This window comes from Akebia trifoliata, chromosome 2 (assembly GCF_017979445.1).
Source record: "Akebia trifoliata isolate Shusen 1 chromosome 2, ASM1797944v1, whole genome shotgun sequence".
In the NCBI taxonomy this organism is placed as follows: Eukaryota; Viridiplantae; Streptophyta; class Magnoliopsida; order Ranunculales; family Lardizabalaceae; genus Akebia; species Akebia trifoliata.
In genome coordinates, this window is record NC_141376.1 from 16,077,520 (window position 1) to 16,091,766 (window position 14,247).

General features: G+C 33.4%; 2 protein-coding genes across 2 annotated transcripts; both read left to right on the top strand.

The window, feature by feature from the left end:
* The first annotated feature begins 251 nt into the window (after nt 1-251).
* LOC147409788 (cyanidin 3-O-glucoside 7-O-glucosyltransferase (acyl-glucose)-like) lies at nt 252-5,793 on the top strand. Its single transcript, XM_086432011.1, has 4 exons — nt 252-267; nt 1,579-1,666; nt 1,759-2,017; nt 5,692-5,793. Exons 1-4 carry the CDS (start codon nt 252-254, stop codon nt 5,791-5,793), a joined length of 465 nt encoding a protein of 154 aa, XP_086288137.1.
* A 2,680-nt stretch (nt 5,794-8,473) lies between these two features.
* On the top strand, nt 8,474-12,653 carry LOC147409789 (endoglucanase 25-like). The gene is made up of 6 exons (XM_086432012.1): nt 8,474-8,834; nt 8,921-9,231; nt 10,449-10,919; nt 11,006-11,138; nt 11,753-11,925; nt 12,276-12,653. The coding sequence occupies exons 1-6, from the start codon at nt 8,474-8,476 to the stop codon at nt 12,651-12,653; spliced, it is 1,827 nt and encodes a 608-aa protein (XP_086288138.1).
* The last annotated feature ends 1,594 nt before the right edge of the window (nt 12,654-14,247 follow it).

Below are 14,247 nucleotides of genomic sequence, written 5' to 3' on the forward strand. Positions count from 1 at the left end.
GAAATTATATGATCTTCACATATGGGTATGCTAATGCATAAACTTAGTTCATCGTGGTATTTACAAAATTAACACTACGTCATAATGCGGTTTTTGTGACGCCACAATTGCGTAAAATAGAAATATTAAATATGAGAATGTTTTATAGATCCCTTGTGAAGCATGTATCAAGAAAGGTGATCCCAAAGAAGTTATCTGCCATGAGGTGAAGCGTGTTCAGCTAGATCTTTGGGTTGTGGGAAGTCGCGGTCATGGCCCTTTCCAAAGGTATGCCAAGTCTTGGTTATATGGACATTCATTTTTGTTGTGCTCATTCTCGTCTTCATTGATGATGGTTTACTCTCAAAATGTTGGTGTTTGGGTGATGGAGGAATGACTATGGGTCTAATTTGCTTTGCATGCAAGTTTACCCACGTTGATTCCTTGGTTAAGGCATTGCAATTGTACAAGGGATAAACCCTTGGAAGTCCCAAGACATCTAAGAATCTGAAAACTTCATAAAATTGTAGGAATTTACCCCAAATTGAGGAAATTCTTGTTGAGTTAGATGAGTAATTTTCTTTACCTGTCTCTTGTTATTGTTGTGCTTTACTCTTTGTTTATGAGCAATTGAATTTTCATTTTGTGGTGGGTTCAATGTTTAGAACATTTTAAATTGTAATTCATTTTGATAGGATTATAAATTTCATGTTTTTATCCCTTTTTTTAGTATCCTAGTTAGTAATGTATGATTATAGGTGATGTGTGTTTTGTTTAGTCTTTAATGGTGTGGTGTGTGGGCAGGCCAATGTAGGCAAGGGACTCTCTGAATTCTTGGGACTCCACAACTCTGCTTTTTTTCCCGCCTCCAGAAAAGTCTCCAGACCTCAGCGGTGAGTTTACTAATTTTCAGAGTTTTCTAATTGGGTTCAGTTAATTATATGAACTTGTATTCTTTGCATCACACGTGGTTATTGCATATGTTTTGCTTACTAATGAGTAATTTTAGGTTACATTTGACAATTAACCATGTACTGTTGAAATAATGGATAGAATGTATCTTGATTCGTTGCCCTTGCTCGGTGAACAATTCAAATGAATGCCAATAAATTTGACAAAATTGTTCACGACAGGTTGTCACTTATTTAGTTTCTTATGAAGTTTTTTTACTTTTGTTTCTGTTTATTTATTCACTTAATGATACAAAACTCTATTGATGACAATTAAAATTTTGATGGATAGGGCCTTTATTTACATTGGCCACAGAAGTTATTGAGTTAAGAAGAAGCTCAAGTATAAGGAGTTTTTGATTAAGTCAACTAGCACAAAATCTATAGGCCAATCCATTTTCTTTCTCTTAAAGGGATGGATCCATCTTGACATATGGGCTTCTGCCGAGCTATATGATTGAGTGATATCGTCCATGAACGAGACATTTCTCAAAAGTTAGTCATTCCATTTTATCTCATTGTTGAATCAAACGATTCAAATAAATCAGACAACTCAATCTCATTCATGGACGAGACGTCAAAGCACAAGTTTTAAAACCATGAGAGGCCTTTATTATTGGCTGCATTTTCAATTTATTGGAACTTGTAGGAGTTGAACCACATGTTACTATCTTCCACTTGGACCTCCCTCAAATACTTGAAGATGAACATGGAGGATGGCTGAGCCCCAAAATAATGTAATTTTACACCCTTTCCTTTGTAGCATCTCTTTTATTATTTGCACATAAGATTTCATGTGACATGGGTTGGATTTGTTTTTTTGGTTCAGTGGGGATTTTATAGAATATGCAGATGTGTGTTTTAGAGAGTTTGGTGATAAGGTCTCCCACTGGACCACTATCAATGTGCCCAATGCTGTGTTTTTATCAACCATTGGCGACCCAACATTTCCACCTTTGATTTGCTCACATCGGGCTGGCTATCTCGGCTGCAGGCCTGGCAATGACTTTGTGGACCCCTACATAGGAATGCATCATAGTTTGCTAGCACACTCATCAGCTACCAATGTGTACAAAGAAAAAGATCAAGTGAGTTCTTTGGCTTGTATTTAGGGCAAAGTTGATAGGCCCCCCACCTTGGAGATCTTGTCCAAAGTAATATCCCACTTCTTGATCTTGACCATATATACTATATCAAGTGAGTTCTTTGGCTTGTATTGTTTCATTTTATCTTCTAAAATTAGATAATTTACAGCAGGTGGTTCTGAAAATAGTTAGATTTATGAAAGTTGAAGACAAGGGGTATTTGGGTCTTTTCATGTTGTTAGTTGGGGTTTAGGTCATCAATATCAAAACATAGGGGTATCTCCAATATTCAGCAACATGTGAGGGGGGCAGGTGTAAAATACTTTTTTTTTTTTTAAAATACCCTATAGCGACGGTCAGGAACCGTCGCTATATCCTTATTTTACAGTCGTTTTTTTCCGACTGTCTTGGACAGTCGTTTTTTCCGACTGTTTTGGACAGTCGTTTTTAAAAAATCACTCCTTTTAAAACGACTATTTTTCCGACTGCAGGGGCAGTCGTTTTTTATGCTTTATGACGTAGTGTGTCATTACTATCTATTTCATTAGAGTTAAACTACATTCAAAAAGTTTAAACACTATCTCTCAAAGAGTGTTTTCTAGAACCTTAAGAGTAATTATCCTTTTAACCTTAGTTTGTTGAGAGTCTTGAGAGATTAATTGACCCTGAAGACCCCCTCTTGGATGCTATTTACAGTCATTGTGACATTTTATCATCTATTCTTTTGTTTTTCAAAGATTTGAATGCTTTTACCCATTCAAAAGAATTGTCTAGAATTTTGTCAGTTTTTACATTCATATCCCTTGATCATCATGATATTAATACTTAAAAAAGAGCAAAAGATAGTCAAGGACACAATGATGGAGGGTAAATAAGGTCATTCATAGAGATTTAGTGACAAATAAATTAAACTTATGGATTTTGGACCTTTGTATCCCCAATGGTCTTCGAAAGGCTTATAAAAAGAGAACCCCTCTAAGGCAAAAGAGGAGAGAAAGCATACTTTCCCAAATTTCAGTCAAAATTTTCTCTTAAAGCCTTCTAAAGTTTCAAAATTATGTAAAACTATTTACTTAAGTATTTTGGAAGCTTAAAACAAGAAGAAGATGAAGAAAGAAAGAAGACCAATGTGGGAAGAAACACATTAAACTTTTATTTTGCAAATAGTATCCCATAGTCCCACTTCTACCTCCCTCACTCTAATATCTTTATTTGCTTTCATTTCAATTTTACTTCAAGTAATTTAATATAGACTTTGTTTTTCTTATATCGGCATAGTTGGGTTGAGTGACCTCCTAGTGGAAGGACCCCTACCACTTATAAGTTCAACTTTATTTTAAGTTTATTTTAAATTTTGGCAATAATATAGTTCAATGGCTAGTTTGGATTGAAAGTTAATCCCCTTCGTGAGAAGATCCTTACCACTATAAGTCCATTTGAAACTTTTAACTCCTTGCAATTGTCTTGAATTCTTACTTTCAAGTTCATTTAAATTTCAAGCCAGTAGTATAGTTGCTTTCATTGTTAAGGAGGAAGAGAGTAAATCCTCCATGTGAAGTGATCTTCCTTTTCTAAATCTATAATAAGTTCCTTAGGGAACATTTATCTTCCAATGTTTTTTATTTGTTTTCATAACATATTTGCATTGCATGTAGTATAAGAACTCTAAGGAAGAAGAGAGTAATCTTTCCATGTGAGGTGATCTTCCATTTTCTAAGTCCATAATAAATTCCTTAAGGAATATTTGCATACATACACTTTGCACACACCACACTACTTTTGTTCTACAAATGCAAAGAGTCGAAGTGTCATTCTCATTGATTAACATTTAAAACACTAAGAATACAAAAAAAAAGGTCCCTTAAGGACACATTCTAAACATCTTTGCACTCACTCACATTCTTTTTATACCATGCATCCATGCATTCATGCATTGCACCCTTTTTCAACTCCAAAAATCCTTAAAAATATAATTTTAATTTTCACTTTCTGCCAATTCTTAGTAACCATCAACTTGCCGAGTGAGATGAGATGCCTAATACCTTCCTTATATCACACATTTGAACCTCTTTACCCATAACCTCTAAGGTTAGACTAGATTTGAGTCACCAAGTCCATGAAAAAATAGATCTCACAATCGAACCTCCTTTTTCTTAACTTCTAAGGTTAGATCAGATTTAAGTCACCAAGTCCTTGAAAAATAAAATTTTAAAACTTCTTTTAAGGTGTCCATTCACACCTTCAACTCATTGAATGGTGGCAACCCCCAAACCCAAGTAGATGAAGGTTAAACTTTTATCAATATCTACATTTCGCATGAAAAAAAATCATTACTATCGATTGATTAGTAGGCAGGGTTGATCGGTTTTAGGTTGAATCCATTGATTTATCTTCTCGGGTCAGTCAATCGGTATACAGAAAAATCAAAATAAAAATTCTTTTTAAAAAAATTAAGAACTTTGAACTTATGTTTTATAAAATCTTCCAATCACCTAAGGTTCCAATAATTCTTTAAGTCACTTACTATCCTAAAATGGAATCGAATGGTCTTCAATTTGTGTGCTTGACTTGGATTTCAAGCTTGAGTGTGATTCTTTAACAAAGAGATGACTAGACTCAAGTGATTTTGAATACAAAACTTTGCCACCACAAATTATGAAAATAATGTTTTCCTAAAAATATATCCTTTTGGTAGTTTTGTGACAGAACACACATCCTACTATAAGACAAACATAAATTCCAACCATAAGACTTATTATTGACTTTCTGGAAATACACAAAAATTAACTTCCCTTTTTTTCAAAAACTCCCCCTAAATACATGTTAGACCTACTTGGATTGACTTTAAGGAAGTTGATCTTGAAACCTATCTCATGCACCACAAATATATAAAAACTATCTAGTGCACATATTATGTGTGATAAATAAAATATAAAGAACTATGTATCATTATAGGCACCCCAATTTAAACAAGTCCTACTAAAAATGGACTAAAAAAATGTATTTTATTTGAATGAGCCTAAGGGCCCAAAACCCTCAAAATAAAGATTTTATTTCAAAGAAAAGCCCAAGGTCCCTTGTTTGGCCCATGGGCTATTAAACATTGTGGGTTACCCCTTACTGCCTCACTTTTCAATCCAACCCAATCCTACTCTAATCAAATCCAACCTAACTTCTAAGTCCATTGGACCTAAAATCGAATCCAAAATCATTATCGTAAGCTCAAGTCTTAACCCAAATCACCATCAATCACCACCAGAATTCAAGATCATCACAAATGGACAAATGTCACTACATCCTCCACCCTCCCAAAGAAATCTACAACCACTCCCTTACACTCTTATTCTTATAACTAAAACTCACTTCATTCAACTCACCTAACACTCAATCTACAATCATTCCCTTACACCCCCATTCTTCTAATCAAAATCCACTCCATTCAACTTACCTAACACTTAATTTACAACCATTTCTTTACATCCTCATTCTTCTAACCAAATCCCATTTCATTTAATTCACCTAATGATGAGTGGGTTTTATACCTGCGAATAAATCACTTTTAAATATAATATTTTGTTAATTATAGAGTCTTTTAGTTGTTTATAGTTAAATTTAGTTTATTTTAAACTTTTTATGTAATTATGTGTTTTTATTTGATTTTTATTCTTATTTTACAGATTATGAACAATATGGAACATTGTGATGTTTGCAAACGTTTAGGAGAAATTTTGGATCCAAATTGGTTCTCTCGGAAGAAGAAAGTTAACCATACAAGCTAAAAGGTTTTCAAGTCGCAGTTTGATAAAAAATGAGACCGTGGCGGGAATTCAAGAATTGCATAACAAAAATATAAAAAGACAAGCCGCGGCATGACATGTTTTGAGGCCATGGCCTGCTTACATTTCCAACTTTACCCGTTAATTTTTGGGGCCGAATTAGAGACGGATTTTGGGACTCTTAAACAGAAAACTCCCATCATCTTCTACTTCCCTGAAAAACATACTTGTTATGAGATTGGAAGATTGAAGAAGCTAGAATCTTATTATTGAAAATAAGGGTAAATTTTTTTTTATCTAAGTGATTGAAGATGACTAGTTTTTGGGAGGAAATCAAGGACCTTTTGGCTTGAGGTTGAAGATGAGATCAACTCGGTCATTTATTATTAGTCTCTCACAGAATACTAAGTCGAGGGACATTTCATTAGTTTAAAATTACAGGGTTATCTCAACTACTGACCAAAACATGAAGAACTTCAGATATATTAGAAAGAGAGACTTCTCGGACAGACCTATCTGTTGCAATTTTATTACAAAAACTCCCTTACTTTATCAAGTTTGTTATTTGAAAAACCTTACTTTTTGAATCAAGGTAGCATGACTAACTTGTTAAGATATCAAATCTTACCAAGGGTTGTTGGGCCACATGGATTATCAAATTAGCAATCCAACACTACAATCCTCTAGATTTCATAGAGAAACTCATATTCATTGGAAAAATTTATATATATATATATATATATATATATATTTGAAGCTTGATCTTAGGGGTTGAAAATGAATTGCTACAAAACTCATAAATTTAAAACTAAAATTAGAATGGTGAAAGTTAAAGATCTTTTCGAATTGATTTTTTCCAAAATTTTTATAACCCTATGGCATCAAATCATCTTTTTTGATGACACAAATTAATGAGGTTAGAATCCACTCCAAGGTGTGTTAAGTACCAAATTAAGGGCATAAATTTGAATTTTATGACGTGGATCCCCACTCTAAGATTTGTTAGGTAACAAACTTGATTTAGTTAGGTTTAGTGGGTAACAAACTTCATAAAGTAAAGTTTCCTTAGAATTGTCAAAACTCCAATAGAGTTTTTGTAACAAAAATCCAATAGTTAGCTCTGTTGGATAAATTTCTCTATATGAAATTGAGGTTCTAATATTTGAAACATATTTCTTGCAAACAGAGTCTGTTTAGATGTTGGAAGTGACAAAAACAAGGACAAGGACGGATTGCATCAATTCACAAAGGACGAGAACATTGGAAATGCCGAACAAGGCATTCTGTTTCACCAAAACTTTCGACATTTTCTTAAAGAAAACAAGATCTTAATTTGTAAAATTTATTAAACTACAGATATTTCATTTTACTTCTTATACATAGGTTATTCCTAGGGCCCGTTGACTGGGTTCACCCAAGAAAACAAGTTCAACTAAAAGTTGAATCGATATTCAGAAGTTTCCAACCCATTAAATTCAAGAGGAGTCATACAATATGCATCAATTTTTTTATTTTTTATTTAATAACGAGTTATCCTTGTAGACAGCGGACCGGGCCCATAACTGGGTTTTGCCCAGTTCATAGATCATGGTCTTGTCCAAGGACTGGCCCGGAATTATTGCCCATATTAGGTATCGAACTCACAACCTATGGGCATTAACTATTTATCAACTCAGTATATATCTATATACTAATAGTCAAATGGGTGATTTTGTAACAAAATTTTCTGAACTAAAATATTTTTTGTAATTTATAATTTTATTCAAGATGGATCTCAATTAATAATGCTCGTCCTTCTCTTATTATAACTGATAATATAAATACATTCAAAGGTACTTTTATAATTTAAATTTAAATTTTATTTAGTACAGAGATATTAGTTGCAAGCATATTATAAAAAAATTTGTTTTGCTTGTGTCATCGTTCCTACATACTTTCAAAACTCAAATTGATTAGAATGTCCATGTTATTGAATCAACTTGATTCACGAATCTCTATAATGACTCAAATAATTACAAATCTTAAAGCTTTTTAAGTATTAAAACTTAGAATTCTATTTTTTATTTCTATCCGATTTTCTAAATCAGCTCGATCATTTTACAATTCACTCTGCCACATTTTTCAGTTAATTTGAAGAGCGGATTTAAATAAATTTTGAATTATGCAAGATAGCTTGAAATTCAATATATTAGACGCAAGTTGGCCTAATTCCATATGACTTGTTGATTAGTTTGAAATGTTGCTATATGAATTTTGACTTTTGTAATCTCCAAACAACATTTGATGCACAAACATAAAATCAAAGATCAGAGGAAAACCATGTTTCTTAGGAATTGGCTCAAATTTCTTAGAGATTCATATTTCTAGAGAATCCCTAAGACTATCTTTCCTCATCAGTCATTTAATTGGTCTGGAAACTAGAATTTTCCAACAAATTTCACTTTATTTATTTATTTTTTTAAATTATTCAATTGGTCTATTTTAAAAGAAAATTTAAAAACCCAATCCAAATTTTATATTTTCTTTTCATCAATATTTCGATACCAACAAGGAGGACGAGATTGGAATTTACATTTATTCCTTCCTGTATTTTTTTTTTATATATTTTTTTCAATACAACTCCTTACACAACACCTTCTTCACATACCTGACTTCTGCTCTCTTTCTCTCAAATGCTTCTATTATGACTAGTACCACGGAAACAGATTCTGTAGAATATGTCCATACAGTTTCAGAAGCGTGTCGTCTTCTACCCTCGGCTAGCCGTTGGAACTCCATTGAACTTGAATTTAACTTTCTTCCAGCTTCTTCCATATCCGATTCCACCCCACCTAAGTACTCTAAATCAATCGAATATAATCTTGTTATCACCGATAGAAAGAATTTCAAGCGTTTTTTATATGCATGGCTCTCCCTAATCTTCGTTATCCTAGCAATTATTCTACTCTTACACTTCTTGACCCTCAAACATGCCCACCATAAATCATCTAGTAACTACACGATAGCTCTTAATCAAGCACTTTTGTTCTTCGACGCTCAAAAGTGTAACTTTTCCTTCTCTTTTTTTAAATTTAATGTAGTTTAGTTTTATTTTATTGTGTTCATTGATGATTTTATATCATTTTGATAGCTGGGATTTTACCAAAGAACAATTCGATAAAGTTTCGCGGAGATTCGGGATTGGCAGATGGGAATACGAGTGAAGCTCATGCAAATCTTGTTGGGGGGTTTTTCGATTCGGGAAACAATATCAAGTTTAGTTTTCCAACAGCTTATACTGTTACCCTTTTGAGCTGGACCGTCATCGAATATCATCAGAAATATGAGGATATAGGCGAGCTTGATCATGTCAAGGACATTATCAGATGGGGAAGTGATTACTTGCTTAAGATCTTTGTGCCTCCCAATTCTACTTCTGATTCCACCATATTGTATTCTCAGGCAAGTGATATAGTATTGTTTACAAGATGCTACTCGCACTTTCGAGATTTGGGTGTTTGCTTTGGTTTGGATTGTAGAACCTGATTCCCAATTTTGATTATGGATTGTTAAAGTCAGATTATAGAAACATATTTTTAGAATCCAGAATATCCTTTGGCTATAGCACTTCTGAAAATTGATTTTACAATGGCCAATCAAAATCTCGTTTGGTTAACATGTTTTTGCAAATTGATCTTATAGAAAAATTTACAAAATTATACATCTTGAGGCTGAAAGTAAGGGTAAAAATATTTATCTTGGAGATTAAAGAAAATGGCCCTTTTAGGTTTAAAAAAAAAAATAAGTATTTTTTGCGAGAGGATAAGCATGAGGCCATTTTGGTCATTTTCTTTTAATTTCCAAGAAACTTTTAATTAAGCACAGTATTTTTATATAAAAAACAAGGGAGGGACATGAAACAAAATCCAACGGTTGAGATTTTATGCGTATCTCAACAATAATTATCATGGGAAAATGCTTATATCGAGGATATTTTTTGATTGTTGGATTTTGCGTTTACATGATCAAGATCTTTCGTCATTTCTTGAGTCAACGGAACCAATTATTAATTATTATTGTTGTTGCTAATAAACTATTGTTGTGAATGTTTTGCAATGTAAAAAACATATCCTTAAATGCAAAATCACCATTCTTTCTGATTATGAAGAATTCAGATGAATAAATCTGAGGAAAATAATGCATTAGATTCTAGAATCTATTATATGTGAAAATTGGATTTTAGAATCCGCACCAATGCCCAGAAAGGCTTTGTGTTAGGTTTCTAGAATACATTTTAGAATTTGATGTTATGTTTGGTTGGGGTTATAATAGCTGTTTTGCTATGATCATGGAATAGAAATGGGCTTAAATCATATAAGAGGTAGGACCAGTTTCTTGCTTTCTTCGGAAATATTTCTTGCGTTTTTGTGTCAATGTGGCATTGTTGCATCTAGTTTGAAACAAGGTCATTAACAAAATTTGATTCTAAAATCAATTTTCCGAAATAGCAGCAAACAAGATTTTGAATTTTGTAAATTAGTTTCTATAATCTCATTCTAACAAATCATTAATAAGAATTTGGAATCAAAATCTAACAATCTGAACAGAACACACTTAATGTCCTTCATTTCGAATCTTAATGAAAATAATTTTGTTTTTCCTCTCTTTTATGATTTTAGGTTGGAAGCACTAGTAATAGTACTGAAACAGATACCGATATCAATTGTTGGCAAAGACCCGAAGATATGGCCTATCCAAGACCCGTTTCGATCTGTAGGAACACAGCTTCAGATCTAGCAGGAGAAATTGTTGCAGCATTATCAGCTTCATCATTAGTTTTCAAAGACGAAAAAGCCTACTCTAACAACCTAAGTAAAACGGCAGAGAAGTTATTTGAGTACGTAACCAATGACAATCGTAAGCAAGGAACCTACACTATTGATGATGATTGTGGAGGAGAAGCAAGACAGTTCTACAACTCTTCTGGATACTTAGATGAATTGGTATGGGCGGGGACTTGGCTATTCTTCGCTACTGGGAACACTTCTCATCTCAAATATGCAACCAAGAATTTTAAATTAGCGATGAACGAAGAGTTAAATGTTGACAAAGGAGTTCTTGATTGGAATAACAAACTTGCAGCTACTGCGGTAATCTTAACTAAATCTCGATAAATTCTTAGATGATTTAATAATTTTTGTAATTAGGGTCTCATATTTTTTTGGTTTAATTGTAGGTTTTGCTTACAAGACTAAGATACTTCCATGATCCTGGCTACCCGTATGAAGATGCACTTCAAGAATCCTCAAACATGACAGAATTGCTTATTTGTTCATATTTTTCTAATGAAAATTTTAATACTACACCAGGTAAAATGTTTTAATATTTACCCAAGTTTGGTAATCCCTAAATCTAACGATGTATGTATACGATGAAAGAAACAAGAAAACAACCAACAACACATGATTTACATGGTTGGGACTTGTCTTATGTCCACGGGTGAGAGATGAGAGAGTTTCACTATATTTGAGAATGATTACAGCCTGACTTATAAAACATGTAGGTTTCCAATCCAAAACTTAACCTATGTACTCTTACATCAAATATCCCTATTAGATTTTTCCTGGGACCTCCAAGTTGTGTTATTAATTTGATGAACAATACCCACTAGGACCTTCATTCAAGACATTTAACCCAACATTTTCCCTGCTATGACATTGTTATAGATGTCTTGATTGGAGTTGGTGATTGATCGGTACCGAGGTAATCTTCACTAGGAAAGTATTTTGGTATGTCTGGTCATTGGGCTCGGGCAGTAAAATATTTTCTCAAAAATAATGAATCACTCTGATCTTATGGTTGTGGATGTAGGCATTGTCGAGCCACCTTAAATCTTAGTTGTATTATGTATTCTTTTCTTTTTATTATATACTTTTCACGAGTTGATATAAGGTTTCATGTTCACATATTAATATCTATACAGGAGGATTGATTTTGTTAAGGCCTGATCACAGTGCACCAATTCAGTATGCAGCGACGGCTTCTTTTCTTAGCAAATTGTATACTGACTACCTTTACATTATGCGAAGTCCTGGTTTGAGTTGTAGCAACAATTCCTTCACCTTGGAAATGTTGCAGAGCTTCCCCACAATTCAGGTAATTAGTATTTTATCCCAAATTGTAAAGGCTAAATCATATTCAAACAACAAAAGCAATAAAATATACAATAATACACACAAAGAACTTCAAGATTTGTAGTAGTTCGGCATTCCAACATCCACCATTGATATTAGAGTGATTCACTATGTTGAGAAATTAATATTTCATAACCCAAATTTCTACCAAACTGATCTGATGCCTCAGGTTTATAGAGAAATTAATATTTATTAAAATGGGTATATATCCATTTTTGTAATTATTAATTTTTTCGTATCTGGTTCTATAATCGTTGAAAGTTCCTATCAGTTTTTGTAATTTTCTCATGCTTTTTCTCTTTGTTTCTCTAGGTGAATTACATACTAGGAAATAACCCAATGAAGATGAGCTATTTGGTTGGATTTGGAGACAGATTCCCTACTCAAGTTCACCACAGAAGTGCATCAATCCCTTGGGACAGCCAACGTTATTCTTGTGCAGAAGGGAATAGATGGCTATATTCCAAGGATCGAAATCCAAATGTTCTTATAGGAAGCATGGTAGCTGGACCAGACCAAGATGACAAATTCACAGATACAAGGAACATGCCTCAGTACACTGAGCCATGCATTTCTGGTAATGCAGGTCTAGTTGCAGCCCTAATTGCACTTCAAGAAGGTTTGAAAGGATTTAATGGAGGTTTAGATCAGATGGGAATCTTCTCAAACATTCACTTGGTGACTTCTTAACATATTTGATAGTAATGTGTGGAATGGGACAGATATTGTGGATGGTTAAATCACTACGTGAAAACTGAAAATTTTGACAGAAAAAATTGACGGGCCAAGGCCTATGAATTTTAGAAACTGAATTTTGATGGTCTAGGTTCGTCGAAATTCTAGATATTCCCAGATTTGATGGTTTAGGACTGTCAAATTTCTCCCATCCTTCATTAATTTGACAGTTTCGGCCTGTCGAAAAAAAAATTGACAATGAAAAATTCGATGTCAATTCGACCCTTTTGTCCGTCGAATTTTATGAAATTTGACAGCCCAGGCCCATCAAATTTGGGCTTTTTTACATTGTGAATTGGCCTTAATAGACAATATTGAATCTGAAGTCTGAAGTCGTATTGTTAACTTTTGAATTATTGGTAGAAGGCTCTAGAGTCTAGTCTTTCTACTTAAGCCATAACTTTAAAACTGACCCAGTAAACTCAAAACTCGGCCAAGTGGAGACTCAACTTGATTAGATTGTGAAGTTACTCGATCCCGAAATTTGATAGTGCTGATTTTCTAACTCAATCTGACACAATAACTCAAAAACTAACTGATGTGGGATGTACAAGAACCATAGATTTTTCCCTCGGGATATATAATTGCACATGTTTATGGGGATGTGCAATTATGTATCATGAGGGAAAAAATCTATGGTCCTTGTACATGCCACATCAGTTAGTTTTTGAGTTATTGTGTTAGATTGAGTTAGAAAATCAGCACATGTTTATGGGGATGTGCAGTTATGTATCCCGAGGGAAAAAATTTATAGTCCTTGCACATGCAACATCGATGTGAGTTTTTGCGTTATTCTGTCAGAGTTGAATTAGAAAATCTTTACACTTTGATGATAACAACAAGCAAAATCAATTCAAAAACTACCGAGTGAGGTCTGAAACTCGACTTGGTTATATAGCCAACGTTGTTTTATATGACTTTAAAGTCTCAGATTGAGTGGAGTTTTTATGAGGACGATCTCTATGGTGAGGAGATCATCCTCCCAAAAACTCAGCCCAATCTGAAACTTCTAAACTCAACAAAAGTGATTTACAGATTTTAATAAAAAATTGATAGTCCAAAATTTCTAAACCATTTTTAATGGGATTAGAAGTTTCAAATTAGGCTGATTTTTTGTGAGGATGATCTTCTCACCATAGAGATCATCGTCACAAAAATTAGCTCGATCCAAAACTTTTAAGTCATATAGGATAAAACGTATTGGCTCCCTAACATTGGTTGTCAAACTTAAACCATATATATAATAAAAATAAAAATAACATATCATTTCGCTAGGGATGCTTTATGCAATGCACACGTAGGTATATTGTATATTATCAAGATTTGTTTTTCTTATGGGTTAGTTGGGACATTAACCCACAATCCCAAAGTTGTTTTGCCATCTGTCAAACCAACTAAGTTATGGGTCTAAGCCTTCTATATTATAAATTCTGGTTTTCTTTTTTGTCTAATCATTAACAAGATTGTATATTATTAGGAGAGATTTAACCGGCAAACTTAATTGTTGTATTTTTATTACAAAAACTGCCATGACTCCAAAAGAATCTTA